General features: G+C 38.9%; 1 protein-coding gene across 1 annotated transcript in view; it reads left to right on the top strand.

Annotated features, from left to right (window-relative positions):
* GMDS (GDP-mannose 4,6-dehydratase) overlaps window positions 1-24,712 on the top strand; it is a 427,638-nt gene that overhangs the window by 159,236 nt on the left and 243,690 nt on the right. Inside the window, exons 5-6 of the mRNA XM_074576072.1 lie at window positions 8,753-8,945; window positions 9,801-9,905. Coding sequence (XP_074432173.1) covers window positions 8,753-8,945; window positions 9,801-9,905 — 298 coding nt within the window. The remainder of the gene's footprint in view (window positions 1-8,752; window positions 8,946-9,800; window positions 9,906-24,712) is intronic.

Genomic DNA, 24,712 nt, shown 5'->3' with positions numbered 1-24,712 from the left:
TCAAGGAATCAAGGATAAAACTTTTTCAAAAAGCATGAGAAGTAAAGAAAAAAAAAAGAAAAAAAGAATACTATAACCTAGTTGTCATGTTAGAATTTTAAATAACCTGTATGTTTTCAATTAATTTCTTTACATGTGAAAAGGAGTAAAAATGGTGCTATTTCTTCCAAAGTGACTGCATTCCCTGCATGCATTTTATTCATAGCTCTCTATTCCCCTGGTACATATAAAGCAAAATGAATTGGCTATCTTTTTACATCTCCCTTTGAACGTTCTCTAGTGACTCTGCAAGTTACCCCTTTTTGTCTTTCTACTAAATAGCATTCAGAGCTTCTGGCACAGCTGGACTTCAGTGCGTAAGAAAGCTTTTAGGGTATTATAGTGTCACTAGCCATTGAAGCCACAAAATTTGAAACATCGAAGCCCATCCTGACTTTGCTGCCTGTGCCTTGCACTTAAAGACTCGGGTAAACGTGTATATTGTTGAAACTGTCCCTGAACAAAATCCTGCTGAAAACTAATAAAGAAGCAACGCTTCTTTTTTAAAAGCTTCTTTTCTGATCTGTGTAATTTGAAACTAAAGACTTTGAACAGTGGGTTAGAGATTGTTCTGCAAGATAAATCCCTTGCATCATATAACCCTGACAACTCCCCAGTTCCATCAAATTAATAACAAATGGATGAGAAGATAAGCAAAACTAATGGGGAGGTTACATTTTTGTGACAAAGGTTTATGGCCATACTGAATCTCATGTTCTGTGATATCCCTCCTCCTTCTCCTCCTCCACTTTGGTATTTTTTTTACTATCAGATCTGAGCATTCCTCTATCTGAAGCTCTTTTGTGGAGGAGATATGATGAATAGCAAGTTGGACTATGTGTCTCTGAAAAGCTGCTGTGAACAACTCTTCACTCCCTCTGTAGAAATCTTTGATTTTCTACAAGATTAGGCTTCGTCCTTGCACACTGTACATCTGCTTTCTACTCATTGGATGGTGCTGTGTGTCTGAGCATTGAAACACACTGCTGTAACCCCATCTCTGTGTCTTCTTAAAATTGTGCAATAATTTAGTTTGGGAGCAATCTCTGAATGTCACCTGGACCAACTCTTTCCATAAAGCAGGGCCAGCTCACAGCAGGTGGCTCAGGGCTATGTCTGAGTGAGTTCTGAGTATCTCCAAGGGTGGAGATGCCACAGCCTCTCTGCACAACCTGTTTCAGTGTTAGACTACCTGTGTTGTGAACCCTTTTTTCCTAATATCTAATTGTAATTTTTCATGTTTCAACTTATGTCCACTGCCTTTTGACCTGTCTCTGGGCAACTCTCTTTTAATCCAGTCTGTGAAATTAATCCACTGACTTAGCTAGCCAAGAAACAGAAGAATAAACAATTTACAAATTGTCTCTATTTAGATATCTGTTCCGAAACACACCTTTCAATCAATAGTCAGCAGCCAAGACAACTGTACAGGATGTAGGAGATTTTGTTTTGTTAAAATGGATCTCAAAGGGAATGGATACTCCAATTTAAGGATTGTGGCATTCAAATTTTTAAAAATAATGGTGGTTCTTCTATACCTTTTAACTGGTCAGGCATCTACTAGTGGGCTGCTTTGAAGGCACAGGTGAATGTGATGACCTCATGAGCTGGATTTACAACTACACCTGTGGTTTGCCAGGGTACCCTGAGGAGGCACTTGTTAAACAAACTGAATAATTAATTCAACTATCAACCCCTACTAGTCTGATAAATATAAAGCCTTAACTATTCTCCATGTGTGTATTCTCTGCTTTGTGTTGGATTTTATCTTTCTCTTTTTTTGCCCAGCAAAAATCAAGTAGTAGTTTTTACTCTTAAGAGGGAAAAAGGAAACCTGTTTTAATAATGCTAAGCTATTTCTCTTTAAAAATTACTTCAGAGAGTTTGTATCAAGAACTTGAAATTAATCAGGAGGAGAGTTATAAGAAAAACTTACTCAAGCCAAACCGTCAGAACTTGCCATACGGACATAGACTGTGGAGTATGTGAGGGGCTGCTTGCCCCACATCCTTGAGTATTTTAGCTGCACAAAGAAAGTAACTGCCCTAAGGGAAGGCTCTACTGTGGGGCAGTTCAAGATAGCTGGGGACTTCAAGCAGTCTAGCATCACTCCTGTTGCATCTTGTGTGGGCAATAGGAGTAGAACTGGCCGTTCATGAACTTTTTAGTGCTCATGGAGGTGAAAGGTAGTAGCTGCTTTTGGATTCTGCAGTGCCTGACCCTTGGGGACATAGTGAAAGGTGATGCATATTTTTGCTCTTGTTGTTATCCTGAGTAATTTTTTTTCAGACTTAGAAGCACATTTTTGGTGTGAAGCTTCGGCTTCGTTCCACCCCTTTATCGCCCCCACATTTCCCGTATCTCAATATGCTTGGAGAAATGAACAGTGAGGAGCGATGAATGAGCTCAGCTCTGCTTCATCCCTCGTTTGTGCTCCTTTTGAGGGTGCAAAGGCATGTGTCTGTGTTTGGGGCGATCAACAGGTTTACATTCAAGCTCCCCTTTTTTGTGTGTAATGAAAACCACTTCGGGGCTATTTGTGTAAGACTGAGCTGGCTCCTGAAGCAGAGTCTGTTGCGGTTTATGGCAGGTGATAGAACATGAAGATCATTTTAAGATCACTAAACAGCAAATAGCTTATTTTTGCACTTTGGTTTGGGTCTTCTCACTTAGGGGTGAAAGTGAAATACGGGCCCACTGGTGTCAAAAGCAAACTTCAGACCACTTCATGAGGTCTTTCCGGTGACTCAGCCTGCAATACAGAGTATGACAGAACTGCAGTGGAAGTCAACCACCAGGGCTTCCACATAGTCTCTAGCAGAGAAACAGGTCTTTTATCATCTGCACTGCTTATTCCTTTGCATCACAAATAACTTGAAAATCCAAGTTATCCAAGCGCTCTTGCTACAGCAGTGTTGTGAATAGCTTGGGTTAACACGAATTTTAGGAAAAAATTCTTCCACTTACAAAACTCTTTCTTGCTAATTCTCTGCTTACAATCATGTTTTCAAATTAGTCTGATTTTATACAAATCACTTTATTTTTTCTGTTTTATTTATAAGAGGACAGGGAAAGAAATAGGAAAGAAGATAAATCCACAAAAGGCGTATTCCTTTTATTTGAAATTCTAGTCATTGTTTTTTCAGTCAATTTCTATTTAGCTAAAAAGTTGAATAGGGCTTTAAGATATCAAGAGTGTTGCTTAATAATAAGCGGTTCAGAGCTATTGAATTGATTATTTTTCTATATAACAAAAAATATATAGTTGTTTGGGGGATTTTGGTATCTTGCAACTACTTCTTTCATTGGGTGAGAGGGCAATGAGTTAAGCATTCATTATGACTTAAGGGGTTGGGGGGGAGAGGAATTGTCATATTCTCCTGGAAGGTTACCTGACATTTTAGTATATATATAGGTTCTTCCCTGTCCTCTTGACACCCCCCAAATCCCCTAAATTCTTTGTATTTCCTAAAATCCCTAGTATTTTTTTTTCCCCAATGTGTTAGGACTTTATAGGAATGCTTGGCCCATAGTCTGTATTAGATTTAGCAACTGGAATGTTTTGCTTTAAATGCCTGTTCCTAGGGGTTGAGCAGTTTGTTTACTGAGATGATATAAGTGATCCCAGTGGTTTTTATTGGCAGTGGAAGGCACACTGAATATTCAAAGCAAACAGAATTGATTTTAAAGAATACAAAAAAGTAACCACTGTGATACTTGTGAGACTTGAAACATTTCTGAGCAGTTTTTCCACTTCGTGACTTGCTTCTCAGGTGTAAACCTTTCTCAATGCTTAAAGAGACCTGATACAAATCTAAAGAATCTACTATAAGTTTTTTCAAGAGAGCAAAAATGCCTATTTTAATGTTAGAGTTAGGTTAGCCACCTTTGCTTTTACAGTGAAGGAATAATAATTTACATTTATATTATCCTATTTCCTTCTGGGCCTTCACATGAGCTTCCCTCTCATAACACCAGCCTTCCAGGAATCCCATCTTCTGAAACAGAGAAGGCTGTAAGAAGGAGATGAAATTTCAAATCATTATTTATATTCCTTCGGTAGAGCATTGAAACATGTTCTGCTAGTACACGCTATTTTTGATTGAAAGCTAATAGTTAATATGATTGCAGACCATCAGTTGTATTGTTCTAAATGACAAAACAAAGCAGTATTTCGCAAAGCCAAACCTGTGTGTGTGCTAAATTGATACGTTTTTTCAGAGTATCACCACAGTTGACAACGCGTTGGTCAGAAGCAAGTATTATTAAGTCCACAGGCTTGTATATAGTACTTGTAGACATGATAGGAATGTGTTCTTGTGGAGGGTAAGACCCATATGTTTTCATTTAGATAGTTTTCAGTAAGCTTTTAAATCTTGTTAAAGATCTTGCTAGGCTTGGTTTTGAATAATCAGTTGGGAAACATCATATTTAACATTGCTCTATTAAATTCAAATCTCTTGAAAAGATTGAATCTGGCCATTAGAAAGAAAGAAAGAAAGAAAGAAAGAAAGAAAGAAAGAAAGAAAGAAAGAAATGGGCGGGGGGAAGAGTTCAAATTCAAAAGGTAGAAACCAGTTCACAAAACTCATTGTCATTCTTGGAACTGTGTGAAAGAAGAGCCATAATGTGTTTCAGTGTATTTGTATTGTAACATTCCTAGAATCACAGGACACAACTAATGAAACCATGCTTTTCTCAAGAAAATTTTATCATGTTTATGAGTAAGCCTTGCAGTGGAAATTTATACTTGCCCAAGAAGATATTTGAAATATGCTGTATTAGGGATGAATATACTCGGTATATAGAAGTCCTATGTACGAAAGAATTCCTTTTTAGTATTCTTTAAGCCAATTCTGCAAGGTGTTCAGGACTGAAAACCTGGAACTGAAGTACATTTAGCCAAGGATTTAAGTGTCTCCATGTTGTTCTGTCCTCTGCTAATGATATACCGCTATCACTACTTCCTGAATGGAATAAATAGACGCATCTGAAACGTATGCATTCACAGTACCTCCAGAGAACAACTATGACAAATCCAAAAGCATGCTGTCCCCATTGTACGTGGGAAGGGAGTGCCAGGGCACTCAGGCTAACACGTTCCAAGTAGACAGTCTCTGTTTAGTTGGTACGTTACACTTTCCCTTTGTCACAAAGTCTGTCCAAAGGGGGCAAAGAAGTATTGGATCCATGCCTTCAATACTCTTTGAGAAAACTTTCAGGTTTAAAGTTTCTGCCAGGCAAAGAAGCTTCTTTCCTCTACTCCAGTTGTTACAAAAACTCCCGGTGTTGTCTTCAGAAAAAGTTATTTGCATGGCTTGCTTTACACGGTTGACAGTAACTGATAGTTTTGGATTTTTGAAGTTAGAATGAAGCATCTGTCTTAGGTAGCTAAGTTAAACTAGTGCGTATATAGTTACTCCAAAGCAGTCAAGAGCATCTCTGTTAGGCTTTCTGCTCTCCCTCACTGTCGTTTTTAGGGAGATGAGCTTTCTAATTCAGACACTTAAGATAGTTGTCGTAAATTAGACTGTTTGAAAACTCCCATCTAAGGTCATCCAAACTCATCACCTACACTCTTTTTTCCCCCCTGTATAAATGTTTAATCTTTCAGAAAGCGTGGCTTGGTTTTAGCCTTCCTACACCTGCCTTTACAGTAATTTCCATGAAGTTTTTACTCTCTCAGGTAGCCTCTCTGAGCTCAGTGCACCAGCCAAGATTATTTCTGTGAGTAACATTTATTGAATCTGATTCAATATTTGTTTCTATAACACAGACCCTGGCCTTTTTTGTGTTGTGCGTGCATATCAGTTCTCTATTGCACATCCTTCTTAATGAGGTCCCTGCATTATTTTTATTTATTTATTTATTTTTACTTTGGTCTTCCTGTTGGTCTTGCACAAGATAAATACGCATAAGGAGAGGAAAATAATGTGATAATGGATAACTCAGCAATTTTTCCTGTTCTGCCCTGCTTCATTTGTAACTGCTTCATCAGTCCAGTATTTTATCAAACTCCTTTACGTTGTTAACTCTGAATTAGAATCCACTGTGCGTTTATCTGTATTTGCTATGATAATGCCCTACAGTCTTAACAGTCCTATGTTTTTGGTGTTGGAGGTTTTAGTGGATAAAACCATTTTTTATTTTCATGAATGCCATTCTAGTCTAACCTGCACTCCAAAATGAAATGGATTTAGTGGTCTGAGTCCTGTCCCTGGTGAACAATAGTCCGCATTACAAAACCACCAAATAGGCACAAAGCTGGCGGTTTCTGCTCGGGGACACTCAGACCCAGCCAGCGCGGAGGCAGAATTACCTCACACCCCAGGGAGTGATTTTTTCTAGGTGAAGACTGAGGTCATTCATAAGGCAATAGGGAAAAGCATCTCTTGTGAAACTGGTCTCTGCATCAGCCAAGGAGAGCAGTCCCTGGTACTGCTGCCGCAGGCTCATTGCACACGCTGCTTAAGAAGTTTCATAATCTGGAATCTCCTGATTTAAGAGCACCTCAGTTACATGTGCCGTTTACCCTCATAGAACATGTAAGCAAAGGTATGCATTTTGGGTTGATGTTTTTAGCAGGTTTTTTGTTGGAAACCGTTCTTTAATATAGGTAAATTCCTAGTTCTGCTACAATTAGTAAGGGTTTTGCCTCTACTTAGAGAGCTAGGATGTTACAGTGAGTATGTGAAGGTGCTAGCCATATGGTAGATATACTAATTTATGTTCATTAGTGCATTATTGACTGCATCACCTATTCATTAAGATGTTTTCCCAAGAGTTACTCTGGCAGCGAAGCCGAGAGACCTTAAGTGGCTGTCATCTTTGTGCCAAATGGATTAAAACAAAAAATGCTCAGCACTTCTTAGTAGATCAGTGCTCAATTTCAGCTGGGTCATACCAGGTTAACAAGCCAAAGTATCTGGTTTCTTTTTTTTTTTTTTCATTTTGGTTGAAAAAAATTAAAAAGTAAAGTTTGTTTTCGTTCATAGCATTAGCCATTTCAGATCAAAACTATGTGAGAACATTTTTATTTTGGAGCACAGTAACACAATTTAGATTATTTCATATCTGTGTTGAATTAACCATAAGTGCAAATTCAAATTAATCTAATTATTTTTATTTCATCTGCTGTGTAAATAAGCCTTAAACCTCTAGTGATTACTGAATAGGGAAAGTGGCTTAACAGGAGAAGTCTATACAGGGCTATCTGTCTGAATCTGCACAGAGCCTGAAAAAATACCTGGTGAGAGGTTTCCCACTGATTTCACTGTGATAGCACAGCTTGTCCAGCTATGGTCATTTACCCTCTACTCCATTAGTAGTTACCATGTCACTGAAGACTAACGAAGGGGGGGATCATACGTTTGTAGTGTCTGACTTCGGTGGTGTCTCACTAACCTCTAGCCTAGATCATGTAAAGAGACTGTAACGTTGCCATCACTCTAGAGCTCGTTCCTGAAAGTTGTTTGTCAGTCAGAGGGGACGTCGGTAGAATAGTTCTTCCTTGGGTCCGAGAGATGGAAGAGATTGCTCTACAGGTCCATTCCCCTTTCAGTTTTTATGATGTTGGCAGTATAATCAGGAAACATTTTTTTAAAGCTGCCATACAGAAGCAAAATCCTGGGTTGGAGAGAGGACGTAGAAGGAAGGAGGAATGTGTCTCTTCGGTGGGCACTGGTGGAAGAAAGTTCTTCAGACTCCAGGAGCTCTGATGGCATGTCCGAGCAACCAGCCTGTACCCATCAAGCAAGCAGAGTCAACTCCTGTCCGAGCATTTTTTCTACTGCCCGCAGATTGGGATGGTCACAACACATCTCTTACCTTCAGCTAACTTTTCCCAGTTTTTATTTTTCTTCTGAAACTGCAAGGAATATAATTAATATATTTTTTTAAACACTCTGAAAGCTTAGACTCAAGCATGTCTTGTGGCCTATGCCACAATCAAGCTCATTGCAAAGATAACGGAGAACTACCGGAGCGGGGAGAGAAAGAGGAGACTTGGCCCAGCAGCGCACATGAGTTCATTATCATACTTTGAAGGATATGTTAGCTGGGGGAGATGGCTGCTTTCTTTTGGATGCCTCCACTTCATCACTTGCTCTCCCACTTCATCATCCCCCTAACCTCTGTGCAAAAGCCACAACTCTGGTACACCTTAGTCAGGTGGCATTGAGAGTCTCATTTGATAGCAGATATTTCTAGTCTTCTCTCCATTTTGATGTGTGTTTAAATTACAAAACTTTGGACCGTGTTTAAAGTTTGTGGGTTTTTTTAATAAATCTTTATGTAGTCATGCTGTCTGTCTAACCTAGTATTTGTTTTAAATATATTTTGGATAATTTTATCCAAATTCAAGTGTGTCAAAGATATTAAGCCCAAGTGAATATTGTGAAAATTGGCAGCTGTGGGGATGAGAGAGAGCCTGATAATGCTCCTGCCCATGGGAGGCTTACCCCTTACTTCACATGGGAAAATAATCCTGAGAGAGAGATCAGGGAACACCAGTCTTTTGGTTCTGCTATTTATGGAAGTACTTGTTTATTCTTAGAAATCCTTTGAGGGTACTTTTGTAAACTGAGCATCTATTCTGTACAAAAGTGTCTAGATGGTCTGTGACAAGTGATGTATTACTTTGGTTGTACATGATCACGGCATGTTCTGGCTCCCCTAGTAAAACTGATGATGTTTTTTTCTTCCTCTCCCCAAGATTTCTTTCGACCTAGCAGAATATACTGCTGACGTTGATGGGGTTGGCACTTTACGGCTCCTAGATGCTATTAAGACTTGTGGCCTTATCAACTCTGTGAAGTTCTACCAAGCCTCCACCAGTGAACTTTTTGGAAAAGTGCAAGAAATCCCGCAAAAGGAGACCACCCCTTTTTACCCGAGATCGCCTTACGGTGAGGATTGCTGATGCCTGTGTGGAGTGTCTGTCTGTCTGTCTGTTCTCCCTGCTCATGTCTCAGGGCTGAAGTCATTTGGGTGTGAGATGAGAATGACGATAGAGCTAAAGTGACTAGACATGTCGAGAGGCATACCTTTATGAATTACTATATAAAAAGTATTTGCTGCCATTGCCCGGGGGTTGGAAACTAGCGTCTCACTTCACAAGACCGTGTTCATTCAGCTCAGAGGTTGAGAGCTCTTGCAGAGAGGGGGGGAAGGGCGGCTCTTCCTTCACAAAGGCTTGTGGGAGACCACTGAAGTGATAAGGTTTCATATTTTTTGTTGCCTAAATGAAAAACTCCCAAGAGCTCACTTCTTCCTTCATGAACTCGCGTGAAATTCGAAACACTTATTAAAGCAATGTGCATGGAGGCCTTTGGTGATAAAGTTTCAAATCAATTTGAGTGTTAAGGCACCAGATTTTCGCTTTTATTCCTCCAAAGTAATTTTATTTTTTTTTTATTAGCGGAGGTCACTACAGTGGCATATTTCACACGCTCTGGCTGTGTTAATTATATTGTAAAAGAAAAAGTGCTATGCTTGAGCGTGCATAAGAAAACAAGTGAGAAAGTGCCCTAACACCTCCTGGCCAGTTCAGAGGCTGCACAGAAAAGGAGTATTTTCCCATTTAGCTGCTGGATATTTTTTCCATATGAAATGTCAACACATATAGGGAATGAATCAAATTCTAATGCATTCTGCTGTTGAATATTGGACTTCACCAGGCATATGAGGGAGGTGTGTATGCGTGTGTCTGAGCTGTGTATGAGCAGAGTGGGTATACGTAACGCTTTAAAATTACTTTTTAGGGGCAGCAAAGCTGTATGCCTACTGGATTGTGGTGAACTTCAGAGAGGCCTACAATCTCTTTGCTGTGAACGGCATTCTCTTCAATCACGAAAGCCCCAGGAGAGGTTAGAAAAACCCGTGTGAAACTTTTCCCAACTTTGCGTACCTCTGACCGGAAAAATGAAACAATGCATCCACAGGTTTCATTTAAACTTGCCAAAATTCTGCAGGGAGGGTGTCATGACTCGTAGCCTGCTCATGGCAGTCTTGGAACCTGCAGAACAGCAGCTCTCTCTTTCAAGCATCTTGCTGCATTTCGTAGTCCTCTGATGCTGAAGGGAGGCTTGTGTAGCTGATTTTGGGTATCAGTGCTCTCAAGAGACTGCAATAACGTAACACCTGTGAGTTCTCTTTCCCTCTTGATGGTAAGTTAAGGCTAAAGTGTTAGAGTGACACACTAAAAGGCAGGTTTTCTAAACATTTTGGTGGGCAACTGCGTAACAGATGCAATTTCAGGTGTGACTTGTACGCAAGGTTTTTATTTATGTATAAATGTCAAATTAAGAGGCAAAAACAATAGACCCTCTAAATTCATAAGACTAATGAGTGCAGCCTGGTATCTTTCGAAAAAATTATGGATTATGGCCCATACCTTCTGACAAGATGGTTTTTAACACATGGCTTTAAAATGCCTTTCTGTTTAATCCTTAATAGCAACACAGCTTAAATTCCACATAATCACCCCTTTTCCTCTTGCAGTACTTTATGAACAATTAATACTGGCATATAGTTTGAGTAAGAGTCCACGGTTGATTAAAAGTCTCTTATACAATGACAGTTTTCCTCTGCCCTTGAAGTGCTGCGACTGGAGAAAACACTTTAAAATTAAACTTTAAATTAACACAGAAAACTGGATTCTCAGTGCAGAAGCTTTTTATTGTGGGCTGTTTCTAAATGAAAAATAAATTCAAGTTTTACAGGAATGCAATTATATAAATTATAGCCTGGCACAAAATATAATAATTTTAATCATACTTACAAATATAAAATAGACCATAATTGCAACTCTGCTTGGAAAAAAAAAAAAAAGAAGAGGAGAAAAAAGGAGTCAGTGTCAATAGGATTTAAATATCGATTTCAGTCGTTGGGAGTCACAGCTGCAAAACCTCAAGTGCAGTGTGTAGGCAGCATTTGCAGTAAGTGGTGCATCAAATACGTGGTGGTAGAAGTTGGTGCATCAATTCACTGGAGCAGATGACAGTACAAGTCCAAAATTAAAAGAGAATCAAATTCACTAGATTGTTTCATTCAGAAGCCCCAATACTTTGCTTTCTTTTAAACAGTTCACTGTGACATACTCTTGGTGCACTGCAAACTGATGTCCAAGTTGCTCTGAGTTATCATTATGCAATTAAAACATTCCGACCAACGTAAAGAATGAGGGAATATGCAATGACAGATATTAGCTTGGCATGATTTCTAGTAACACTAAGGAACTACAAGATGAGATGGAAATTATAGGAACACGTTTACCATTTGTGCTCCTCCTCTATAGGCTCTTGCCATTTTGAAAGAGGAAAACTTCAGTGCTCTCTGCTGTTTTGATCCCTCTGACATTTGTTCCAGCTTTGACACTGCTGCAATGGAGATGCCAATCCAAAGTCTCTTTTCAACACACTCAACGTCCCTGTGGAGAACCCAAGCCTGCGCTTTGAAGTCTGAGGCCATGCTTTTGGTTGTGTGTATGTGCTGGGTGCAGTTTTAAGCCCCTTGTGCCACGGACAGGAATCTCATTTTAGAAATGGTTTCATTTGGCTCCGTTCACATTAGTGGGAGTACACACCATGAAAGCAACTGTAACCGCAGCCCAGTGCCATTTGCTTAGTGTTTTTATGGGAGAAAGTCTGAAAATTTAAGCAGAGAAGACAATGGAAGAAAAGTAGTTTTGAGGCTGTTTCTTAATAGCCATTCATCACTTTCCTAATGTTTTTGAAGACTGCAAAGGCGCTTTGGGAGGAAAAGAGGGTTTAACTGGGATTTCTAATTCCTATGCAGAGATGGTAATATACATGGAAGTTTTAAAATGCCTTATGGTTTGGCTTTTTTTTTTTTTTTAATTCTACTGATTTCAGAGATTGGGAATACCTAAGTAAAACAATACATATTTTATTCCAATATTACATACCATTATTGGTTTAATGTTATGAATTGATCAAATACAACATCCCATTGATGGTGATACTACGTGCATCTTGCCCGCACAAAACATAATGCCCGGGAATCCGTGGAGAGCGGAGGGTTTGTGGCACTGCTGCATGCTGAGGTGCAGGGTCCATCTGTCCCGGCAGACTGTGCATATTTTTTCCCCATATCCGAAGTGTTAATTGCACTTCTGAAAATTTCTGTAAGCTTCCTACAGTGAATGTATTTATAGGGAAAGACTGTGAAGAGACAAATCCTCCTGTTTCTTGTAGGCAGACATCTGTGAAGTGTGTTACACTGCCAGGCAGTGGTAAGGATGAAGAGAATGCATTTTTGGTACCTGGCAGCCTGTGTTGTGGACTGTGATCAAATAGAGTATTTCAGTACTCATGGTGAAGGACGATGAACTGCAGTTGTCTGACGAGTGGCTGTTAGCAGCCGGTCACTGAGGCTGAATTGAACAGACAATTGTAAAGAGTTTGTTTCATGATCTCTCTTCATATGGTTTTCAGATATTATACTGCTGGGGCAGCGGTACATGAGCCTAGTGAAAATGAGAACTTTCTAATCTCAAGAGCTGCTTCCCTTTGAAAGGAATTTAGGAATATACCCCTCTTATTTCAGAATACCAATCCCTCTCCTTAGCCTTCTCAGTTTTAGCTCAGAAAGGAGCACCAATAGTTAATCTCATGTAGCCTCTATAATAATAGGGAAGTCTACACAGAGTTCATAAGGGTAAAGAGTGCTTAAGTCTAATATGAGAGGTTTCCTATTTCTGAAAATTACTAAGGCTTGAGAAAAGTGCTGGCTTGGAGAAGTTTGTTTGATTTTTCTACTTTTGTCTTACTCTATAAGAGAAAGACCGTAACAGGAGTAGTTCTTAAGATGTGACACCATACTGCAAATCTGAACACTTAAGTTCACTGTTTGGGCTTGCTTTTAAGTCTGATGTTTCATGTTCTGACAGCCACAGTAACTTTAAAAAAACCACCAGTGATAAATTCCAGGTTGGTTGAACCCACTGCCTGAGCCTTACGTCTTAATTTGGGAATAGTACAGCATTATTAAATTGCACACATACTTGTGTCAATACTCAAGATATGTGTGTATGCGACAGCAGAGGATATTATCTAAAATGTCATATGGAGTAAATGAGCGGCTATGTTTGACTAATCTTAAGAAAATATACATCTACTTTGAGCCTTTCTGTAGTACTTTCCTTTCAAATTTTTTCTTTATATTATACTTACTAATTTTCATTTCGTAGTCACTTTTATAGTTTTAGAAGATGAAATAGTCACTTTTTAACCAGTACATACTTTTCAGCTCACATAAATCAACACAGCTGCACTGATGTGAATAGGGTCATGTTGATTTATGCCAGCTGAGGGTTCTGGCATAATACTTCCAGTGACGGTCTGGTAGTGTAAGATAAGCACAATTTGCTTGCTTTGGGGAAAAGGCCTGTATTAGCAGTACACCTTGCTAAAGCTGGTTTCTTCAGTTACTTTCATCACCTTTTACCAGGTATAGCTCAAGTGTTTTCTGATTTATGGCAATACCAAAGGAGAATGTGATCTTCCATTTCTGAAGCTTATTTATTGTCTAAATATGAAACTGGCTGGAAAGCAAAATGCTCTCTACAGTGGTAGTAAGCTACAAGGTGGCCTCTCTTTCCGAAAAGGAACAAACAAAACAAAACCTAAAAAACTTTTCCAGAATGCTGTTGGATTTTTTTAGGTTTGGTTTTTTGTTTGGTTTTGTTTTTTGAAGACAACACTATGGGATACCAAATAGGGGAAATGGTGGCCAGCAAGTTGCTGCTGGTGGTTGAATGTGGCTCCCGGTATTACCAGTGTGGAAATGTCTGCCCTATAGCAATACTGGAAGGGTATTTCAGTTCAGAGAGATGACGGTTTTGACAGTGGAAGAGTGAGGCAATTAGCAAGTCTAGTTTTCAGGAAAGCTGGGGCTCGATCCAAGCCTTTTTTACACCATTGGAAAGGTTCCTGTTCTTTTGTTGGGCTCTGGATCTCACTAATACCTTCTTTACTTAGTGAGAAAGCAAACTAGTTGTTGACAGTGTCATTTGTTTCTTCCCAGACAAGCCCTTTTTTCTCCTCAGTTCTGTGTAGGGAGTTTTCTCAGGTTTACAAGATGTGCCTTTGGATGTCTGAGATAACTTTCTGATTTGGTTAACCACTTCATTGCTTGCCTCATCTGATCTTTATCTGCCAAGATGTACAAACATGTACAGCATGTTTCCTGACACAATGCAACAGAAGTTTTGTTTGTTTTTTGTTGGTTTTTTTTTTTTCCTTAAGTAATAAATACTTTGCCTCCACACATGACATCATTGCGTAGATCATTCAGTAGGGAATTTTTATTTGTCTGATACCAGCCCTGGTAAAGCAGTTGTCATCAGACCATTGCTGTATAGCCAGAGGGAAAGGATACAACTGCTCATTTCTGTGATCTCTTTCAGCCGGGAAGGAAATGGCTAGGTGTTAGATTGCAGGCTGAAGGTTGTCAAAGTACATGTAGTAAGATTAAAATGAAAAGAAATCATGAGTTAAAGAGAATGGGGAGTGTTCTTTGCTTTTATTGTGCATCTGGATCACAGTTTTGCCAGGAGGGAGGGGGTGAGGGGTTCCCCCACTCACTGTAAATATGTTTAGGTATCTTTTGAATTTATGGTTTTTGGTGTTACTTTTTTTTTTTAACAAGCTTTCAGTCTCCCTTTTGCCTCTATTTAATAGAAAGGGCAGAAGCAGATGGTGACATCTGCTACCGACTTTCACAAGAAATCCCTACAATCCCTACGGTAACAGCTGCTCTTCTGCATCTCCTGTAAAGAGATGTAGCCAACATCTGCCAGATTTCCCTTTCTCGTTTCTTTGGTCAGGGAGACTAATTGCTAGTCTCCCTACACACGTTCTGTGCGAGAAGAGCTTGGTCAGCCTAATAGCACTGGAAATACTAAGGGCTTTTGCTGCTGCTCAATTTGCAAGTGAGAGACGTAAGCGTGTAACATTTTCAGTGCAGAGCTATGTCTCTTTCATTTAATACAGAATTTCTCAACCCGTGAGTACATCTGAATAGCAGAAGGCAGCAGAGTGTTGCCTTGTGTCTTGCTGACTCCTTGCTGGACGAGAAGAATGCAGGCTGGCTAGTATCATCGGGGATCGTCTGCCTAACATATTGAAAACTTGATGGCAAGGTACCATGGCCAATGTAAAAGGAGTTGCTCAGACAGTTGTGTGCTCTATAGAAGCCAAGATCTTTTCATGCTTTTTAGTTTGCATGTTTCAACAGAGAAAGCATGCAGTGTCCTGAAGACATGCATTCTTACTGGCTTTTTCTCCCTGCTGTGAGACTGATCCTGCTAAGTGATCCATGCAGGTGTTTTCTTATCTACACATGCAGTGAAACGTCAGTAGGGATATATGTGGGCATTGGGGTCTACTTGTACAGACGGATTTGCGGTAATATTGACTGTAATAAGAGAGAATTGCCAGGTATTGCCAGAATTGCCTCTCTGCTATTTTACCTAAGTACACACATTTTCCTATGAAAAAGATCTGACCTTCCAAAATAAGTGAATTCAGTTAGTTCTGCTGATGTAGAACCTGACTAACTAGATAGTGCTGATCAGAGGACATCACAGTATAAGTTTTTTGTCTAATTTTTATGTCATTTTAATCTTGAGTTCTGGTGTCACTTTCCTAGTACTAGCCAATACTGATGTATGAATGCAGTGTAATCGCACCAAAATATGGGTGGGCTTGTGTTTTAAAAGCAGTGCCAGACTTCTGAAATAAGAACTGAAGGCTGAGAACATTTCTGCATGCCCTTAGCTATGGGCATCCAGGTAGTCCAGCTGAGAGCCACGGAACTTGTCACATATGGCAACAAACAATCATGTTCATGAACTGAATCGGGATAGACTTTTCTCAAGTGAGTCACTGATGAAGGAAGATGTTGTGTTGAATAGTCTAATTATTGAATTATTTTTGATTCAGTCTTTGCAAATATAGTTTGTGGGAATCCTTACCATCTCTTGAATTTTTTTCTTTTCAATCTCAAAGTAGCCTCAATTCTATACTTCTCTATCTGATGCACTTTTCTGGGGTCTGTCATCAGTTTATCTAAATAGTTATGGATATAGCTCGTACAAAAACTAAGTAATTTCTTGCCTGTGGGTTTAGATTTTTGGAACAGCTGCATTCGCAACCCAGATCTCTCCTTGAGCAAAATATTATCTTATCAGGTGCATCTTCTTGTCATTAAATCATGTGCTCCCTTGTGGCTTATGCTGTGTTGAGAAGAAAGTAGGTTACAATTTTTGCTATATTCCATGATTGATTTCAACTTTTTTAAATATGAAAAAAAAAGCAGAGCATCCACACACTTTACAAAATGTCCAAGCTACTAAATTTAGAAAGCCTTACCATGTAATTCTTAACATTTCTCAAGTTATATTAGCAGATGTCAGTGTTAGTTTCTTAAACTAAGAATTTGCAGACTTCTTCTCTCTAATGAAATACCAGCCCAAAACTTTGAAATAAAATGTTATGGAAGATAAGGAAGTCAGCAGTGGGAAATGGAGTAGTCAGAGCATGTGCTCACCTGTAGTGTTCTTATGGCTTTGCTAATGCATAAACTTGTAGTAAGGTTTTTAGAAATTATGTGGTTTAGGTGCCTAATTCCCTGGTTTTTTTTCCCTTTGTTACATTTATTTATCCCTGGGCAAAACACAGTGGGAAATGTGACCATTCTGCTTTTTTGCCTATGTATAAATGAGAACACGAAGTGAAATACTAGCCAGAGTCTAGGACAAGAGAACATACCACAGGACAGTTTCCCCAGATGTGGAGACTCAGCCACAGCCAACCACTTCTGTAATTTTTGGTTTTGTCACTTGGGGCTTTTTTCTTGCAGTTGCCTCTACCTGATTATTTCATTCTGTTGTGATTCACTCAGATTTCCTCCTGCATTTCCCCCTCAAATTTAAATAATGTTGTCTTTCTGAAATAGTCAGAGGCAAGAAAGGAAAAATATCACACAAAGAGCAAGGGTCACATCATTATTGCAAGAGGTAGGTTGCATAAATGAATCTATCTCACAGTGTTGATATTCTAGAAGTCATGAATGTTTAGTATTTTATTAGTTGTTATTGTACTAATTATTTCCTAAACTTCTGAGGACTTGTGTCTCACTATCATTTTTTTGCATAAATTCTCTCAACTATATATATTTCTCTAGTGCAATTCTGCTTTGTCTACTTCCTAGTGCGTAAACCAATGTCAGTGATGCCAGTGTTCCCCTGGGAATGTGAAGTAACAACCATTAGAAATTGCTTACAGCTCATCTTCAGAGTGCTGAGTATCACTGCAGAGCTGTTACTAAGAACATGAGGCTCTGCAGGCCTTGTTCTGCAACCTTCAAATTTTGGGTGGCATTTTCTACCAGGTACAGAAACTTGAGAGGAGGTTCATACACACAGCTCGTACGTGTACAACACTTGGGCATTGCTGATAGACACAGCAGTTGCCAGGGAGAAGCATGCTGCAACGATGGTGTGACTGCCACGCTTACCAGGCCCACCTTAGTATCTAAAACATTTTCTCAGCAGTGTGCCCCCTGTTTTTCTTAAAACAGCTCTCCCAAAGGCTGACGATTCCCTCTCATTAGAACTCTACTTACTTTCTCTTGCATAATTTAATAAAAGTATTTTAAAAGTAGGTCCATTGAAAGTGCATGTTGTTCTGGGAAGGTTATTTGAAATTAACCCACTCTGTCATTTGGGAAACTGAACAAGAGAGACTCTAATTGACCATAAGACAGTTCCACCATTAGTAGCTCAAAAAAGACTGCAGAAGGAAATGTCAACTGATTATTCCTCAATAAACTGTTCAGGCTTCATTGAAAGCAAATAAATGAGAAATGCAATGTAATCAGATGTCACCTCTGATAAGGTTCATCATCTAGTAGGATTTTATAGTGGTGTCACAGGAAGGTAAGCTACTTTATCTGAGGTCAGAGAGAAGGTTAGGGCCAGAGCATTTGGTCAGAGCTTGGTTTAAACTTACGAACATAGTTTTTTCTGCCTTGATTGCATTAAGTCCTTACTGAAAGTTCCCAGAAAGGTGTATTTAAAAATACAAAGCAAAGCCACACAGACAAACATTGCATGTATAGTTAGTTTGATTTCAGACCATTAAATGCATTATGTACTTTTTGGGGGTGCATTAAAGACTTCCAGTTATAAACATAATCTGTGTCACTTTGAAATAGCTGAAAGTCTCAGCATCGGGACACACTGCATTGTGTCAGCCTTGCTCATCTCACTGCAGGTATTCTTGAGCAGATTTTAACCTCTGTTACAAGGACTTACAGCAGTATATAATGTCGGTTATACATTTCCCACGCTGTTGGAGTGCACACCTTGCCAACCATGATAAAATATTTCCTTTTCAAGGATTTGCCTTTCATAGACACTTAAAATTTAATTATGTGTTCTACTTAATTGTTAGGCACCAATTGGCAAATGGAAGCTATGTCCAAAAGCATGAGTATTCTCAAACACTTTAGAAGTATTTATTGTAATTAAACCTGATACCACATGTTATTTAGATGTTGCAATATCAGTTGCATATTTTGATGTGTATTGTATCTCATCCATATAGAATGATAGCTGTTAAAAAAAAGCTGTCACAGTTAGCAGGTTTCCCATGAAACCCTTCAGGGTTACTCTCTGGTATGGGAAAACAGATTAAAACTAAGCCAACAGAGAGAATATAATACCATGTTTTCTCCACTTTCTCTTAATTTTTGCCCTAGGACATGTGAGTTTGAGAACCACTGCTATAGAAATGCTGCAGGAATGTCGATAGAATTTTATTTCTGGCGGTGAGAGCTTGATTTCATGACATTAAATGTGAATAGATTTACAAGTAGTAAAAATTGTCCAGCAAAGCAACTCAGACCTCCAGTTGACATCCTTTTTTTAAATTATTTTTTCCTCATTTAGATTTAAAAAGTTACATTAAAAGAGATTGAAGGTGTTTATTCATTGCATCAATATCCATCAATAGGTGGGCTGGGAATATTTGCCAGAAACTTTAAAATAAAATCCTATAGTAATCCCAAGCCTAGGCAGAGTGAATCTGGAAAATTTAGAGCTCATTTTGGACTTAAAAGAAATCGGCATGACAAGACAAAAGCATCAGTAACACACATAAACATTTTATTTTACATGTCTTGTGAATTTTTTTTTAAACAGTTGCATTTAAATTATGAATCTTCCGTGTGCGTGCTGTTTTGACACCTTTCTCAGCCCCACCTCATGCCCATATTCTGAGTCACTGGCAGGCATGTGTGCATCTATTAGGGATACCTGAGTTGCCTGGTTGCCTCACTTACACTGAACGTCTATTTGCTGCAGACTGTAAAAAGGAATACAAGATCTTTTGTTAGCAGTATTGCACTTCTTCAAGACAAATGGAGACATTGTGCACCTTCGCAGATCAGGAACAGTTCTTAAATTTCCCAAATTGTATATAATTCTTGAAAATGGACTAAATTGAAAATATTCCCTGGTCTTAAGCACTCTGTTGTTTAGGGTTGGTACCAGTGATATACTTCATTTTAAGCATTTATGCAGGAATGTGACTTCCTTTTCTCAAATCCTTGCACTGATTTTTGATATCCTCTAGGTAGGGAAAGTAAGAGACGGCAGAAGTGTTCTGTCTCTTCTTTAATAGGGGAATGGGATAGACTAGTGCCAGTAGTGTGATTTGCTGTCATTCTCGATTGGGGTAGTCATTCAGGTACCACAGACAAACCTCTGCTCTCTCTGCAAGGTCTAAAACTAGGCAGTGTGTGCCCTTCTCCTTTTCTGAGTAACAGAATGGTGTGCTGCGGTGTGTCCTGGGCCATAACCTGTCCAGAAACGCTGTGATTTCTGGGTAGTGAATTGAATCATCTGACTTTTGGTGAAAATTGCATGTGCTTGTCATGCATCTGGGCTAGAAGGTAGCTCCACGGGTCTCCTATATATTTGGTGTGTCCTCATAGAAATGCTGGTGTTCCTACATTTAGGAGAGTGTCTCTGTGTTCAGCTCAGCATATTCTAGCATCACAGACCTTACTGTGTTCTAGTTCATGGTTTCTATTTGCAGTCCTTATCAAGTTTCAGGTACTCTGTTTTCTAACACAATTTTGATGTTCTCATAGTCTCAAGTCCATTTCTTTAAATCATACGCAATGGACACCAGGTAGCTCATGTTTCGTTTGCATCTTCAGGTGAGGATGCTACTGTGAATGAGTCCATAAACTAGTCAAATGACATGTAGTACAAATAATAGGCATTTTTCTTTAAACTTTTTGAGTTTCACACCAAAAAAAAGGGGGTTGCACGGACATAATTCTTTTTTTTTTTTTTTGCATATTTAATGGTCCCCACAGACCATGCAATATTTAAGGAAAGCCAGATCTAGATTAGTGTAACAGTAACTCAGGCTGGGAACTTGAAAGCTTGATTTCATGTAACAGCAGTAGGCAAATGCTACCTTTGCTGCCTAGTTCTGAAAGTGCTGGTGTTACTAAAGAACTGGCAAGACTTTTTGTCATGCTGATGAATCCAAGATCTATTGCCAAAATAGTGTCAGAAAACTAACCGATAAATAACAGGTCATTATTAAATTTTTACTTGTGTCTCATAATGATGCTTTTCTTAAGAGAAGTATCATAATCTTAAATTGCACTTAAAGGAAAAATAAGGTCTTTGTTTTGAAATCATGGGATGAAGCAATTCTGGGTTTGAGTTCATTAGTGTGCTGCAGTTATTGCACAACTGTGGTCTACTTGCAAGTAAGTTAAGTGTCTTCTGTCACTTTGGTTCTACAGGTTCCTTGTGGGTTTGGTGGTGGGGTGATATCATCTGGTTTACCGTCACATTTATAGACAATGATAACCAGGCATCAACACCCATAAAGAAACCCACAGTCATGAGGGAATGTTCATTCACTTTTTCCAAAATTATGTATGCATGTGAGTATGTGGATGATGCTTGAAAATGACTGCCTGCACATGAAATTCTGATGAAAGAATTAGTATGTTCAGTAAAATTTGCTGTAAAAGCAGAATGAATCAAAATTGTCCAAAATGATCGTGTACATAACGGTTCATTCAAACTAAATGTTTTTTCCACAGGTTAAAATTAGGTAGTTTAATAATGACTACAAAAGGCTTGGTAGTGAATAAAAAAAAATCTGAAAGATTTAACACTTTTTAAAAACATGCTTTTCCTCTAGAGTACTAAGAGGGGAAAAACGAGAACATTAATCCTCAATGGATTAAGGGAAATGCCTCTTATTATTCCGTAGCCTATCCGGAAAGAAATGCTTATGCAGACACATGATGCAGTAAGTTCTTTTTGAATGTTTCTGCCTTTTATTGCACAGAGTATTATCACTGTGATCCTAGAAATACTTACAGAGGCATCTTGACGCTTACAGGCTCTGACTCTAAGTCTGGTTCTATTGATTATTTTAAAAGAATGTTATTACCGGTAAATGAATAATAGTTCAATTGCCTTGATCAAATTTTCAAACCTGCTGTTTAATGACAACAAGAGCATTCGGATTTTTCAAAGCACCGGGAGGCTTACGTATTGAAAGGGTGGGTGCTTTAGAGAAGGCTTTCAGGACACAATCATAACACTAAGGAACAGTTTTAAGAGGACCTGATAATTCCCTGCTTGTAAAAGCAGAACTAGTCAACTGTGTAATGATGTAGGTGGCAGCTACCTGGAAATGTTTGCTTAGCCTCATTTCCCTTTTACTCTAAAATAATGTTTGTGGGGAAAACTGCTAAGTTTAATATCATTCATTTTAAAATTAAATCAAAATTGTGTTTCTTGTAGTACAACAACATGGGCTTGTGGTGCTTGAAAAAATACCAATAGTTGAAAAAACAAGTAAAACAGCATGGAGAAGCAGTAAATGGTTTGGTTCAGGTCAGTTTTTCTTTGAGTCGGACTCAAGTCAGTTCAGTTTGGTGAGATCAATAGTTATTTATCTGCCTTGGTATTTCTGAGTCAGTTCATGCTGAAAAATACAAAATTTTTAAATGTAAAATTGTGGGATAAATGAACTTCCTATGGGAAATTATCTGTTAGACAATTATTTTGACCCAATAATCAGGTATTTTCTTCTTGGTTCAGTTCTGGATTAGGTTCGACAAAGACTTTGGTTCAGGTAACAGTTGTGGTTCAGTTCCCATTTTAGAAAAAAAAAAAATCAGTTGAAACAATTTTTGGTTCAGTTTGACTGTGGGGGGAAAAAAAAAAAAAACAAAAAAACAAACAATCCCAAACAGCTTTTTCATAATTTGGTGCTGCTTACTTACATCGTGCACTTCACTCTGCTTGGGTAAGCTGCTTTATTTGGTTGTAGTATACCTCCGGGCTGACATGTGCACTCTACAGTGCTGCAGTGTTCGGCTACCAAGTAGTGCCAAGGAATGTGTGCATTCAAGGAGAAAGATTTCGCTGGGATTAAAATAAATTGTGGGAATAATCCGTATTGATTTGGTATTAGGTTGAAGTAGTTTGGAGAGAGCTTGTGTTTGTGTCTAGATCCACATGACAATGTGCCTTTGCGAAGATCGAGGAAATGTGGGTATTTAAAAAAAAGGGAGAAGAGAGGGGAAGAGGGACGATATAAAATGTGAATCTTGAACCTGCATTTGTATAACATTGTCATCGTACAAAAGGGGTAAAGTGAATACTTTGTCATGAATAAAATACTGTTTACTGAATTCCATTGAAACTCTTGAGAATAACTTAAAAATTTGCTTTCACTTTAGTAAGCCGATATGCCTATAGTGCTGGCTACTTTTAAATCTCTCAGCAGATATTTCTGTTAAGTTTATTATTTCTGCATAATTACTCAGAATTTGGTTGATTTTTTTTTTTCAGCAACTTGTTTTAGGGTTCTTTTTTTTTAATTGGTGATGTGAGATGTTAGGGGACGTGAGTGGTTTCTTTAGCAGCCTGTTCTGGGCTATGCAGAAACATGACTGCAGCATTTTTTTCTGATGTGCTATTTATGAAAAAGAAACAAACAAACAAAAAACCAAATGGGTTGAGGGTTTAAAGATTTTAATATAATTTTATCCATATGTACTGACAACGTACGGATGATATTGATTGGTGTTAATCGATGCATCACAGGTCAGCTTCATTAAGCATCTGCACAGTTGTGACACTGGGCAGCTCAAAAGACGATGTTGCAGAGAGTTTGTCAAGTTCCCTTTCCAGAGCAGTGCCATGACCACTGCTAGTGCTGTGCATGGGCATAGGAAGAACAAAAACCAGAATGGGCAGAACCATGCCACAGGGACTGTAAAAGGACATGATAGCCCCTTTTTGTTTGAAATCTCTTTTTGAAGCCCCACCTAAAGACACCAGTCCTCCAGGCAAGTTCACATCCCTGTCCTTCAGGCTCAGTACTGCCTGTTCCTGACTCTGTGGGCTTTAAAACATCTGTCTCTGAGGAGGAAAGCCTCTGCTTCCTCAGGAGACTTGGAGAAAAATTCACAACAAGATCAGTTACCCTTGGCTCACTGTTCCTTTGGATTTCTTCCATAAGAGACCAGGTTAAATCTATTGTTATTTGCCCATCACGTGACATGAGGCAACTCTGCGGCTGCTTAAATTTGAATTGAAATAGCGGTGGAAAAGACGAGGACTCTCTCTCAGATGAAATAACTTGTGTGTTCAAAAAAATCATAAATAAGCTGATTTTTTTTTTTAGTAGATCTATCTTGTATCATAACAATTGCCAAAGTGTTTACTCACAGGCGCAAAATACTTAGAGAGTCTCCTTAATCTCCAATTATTGTTGCCCTCTCGTCTTGACCTCTCTTGAAGTGTTTTATAAACAATTTAAAGAATAAATGAAGTATTAGAAACAGTTATTATAGAGCAGGCAAAGTTATTTGCTTTCCTTGAGTGAAGGGATATAATTTATAAAGGACGGATTACACTCATCTGTTTTCTGGGTAGCCTGTAAGTTTACTTTACCATGGCAAGGCAGAATAACAGAGAAATTGTGTCATGGGAGCCAAGTAAGATATTGTCGCAGTAGGAAATCCAATTGCCTTGTTTTACAGCCATTTGTCTTGTCTGTCGTTTCTGTCAAACGATCATTTGAATCACAAGCGTTTAAAGAGATTTTCTTCCTTTGCAGTAATGAGAACAACAGAGACTTTTATGCTGCAGGACATTCCTACTAGGTCTTTCCTCCTCTGACATGGCTACCTGCCAGTCCTTGTTATTACTAAAAGTTGCTTCATTTAGTACATTTTATGAAGTGGCCCTGCCCGGCTTCATGGCTGTCACTGAGGTTATGAGTCAAGAAGGAGAGCGGGAGTGGGGAGCTCTGATTCAGTGGAGCTTAGCAGCAGAGAAGCAGTTTAAACTAAGGATGTTAACAGGTAGCTTTTTACTTCAAACCTACTCTTTTCAAGCTATGCATTTGTGGCAAAAGAAAAATACTGTGGAAAGCACGTTTGATCTCTTTGCCTTACTGATTTTAGTAGATTGCTTCTGCCTTGCCTTTTGTTTACAAAGCTCAGCACTAGCAAAACTCCCTTGTGAGCCACGAGGGTTACCTGGGTGCAGAACCTACTGACAAGGGGTTGGGATCGAGGTTATTTGACT

Source organism: Larus michahellis, chromosome 2 (genome assembly GCF_964199755.1).
Source record: "Larus michahellis chromosome 2, bLarMic1.1, whole genome shotgun sequence".
Lineage (NCBI taxonomy): Eukaryota > Metazoa > Chordata > Aves > Charadriiformes > Laridae > Larus > Larus michahellis.
This window is presented reverse-complemented; position numbering and strand designations above follow the sequence as displayed.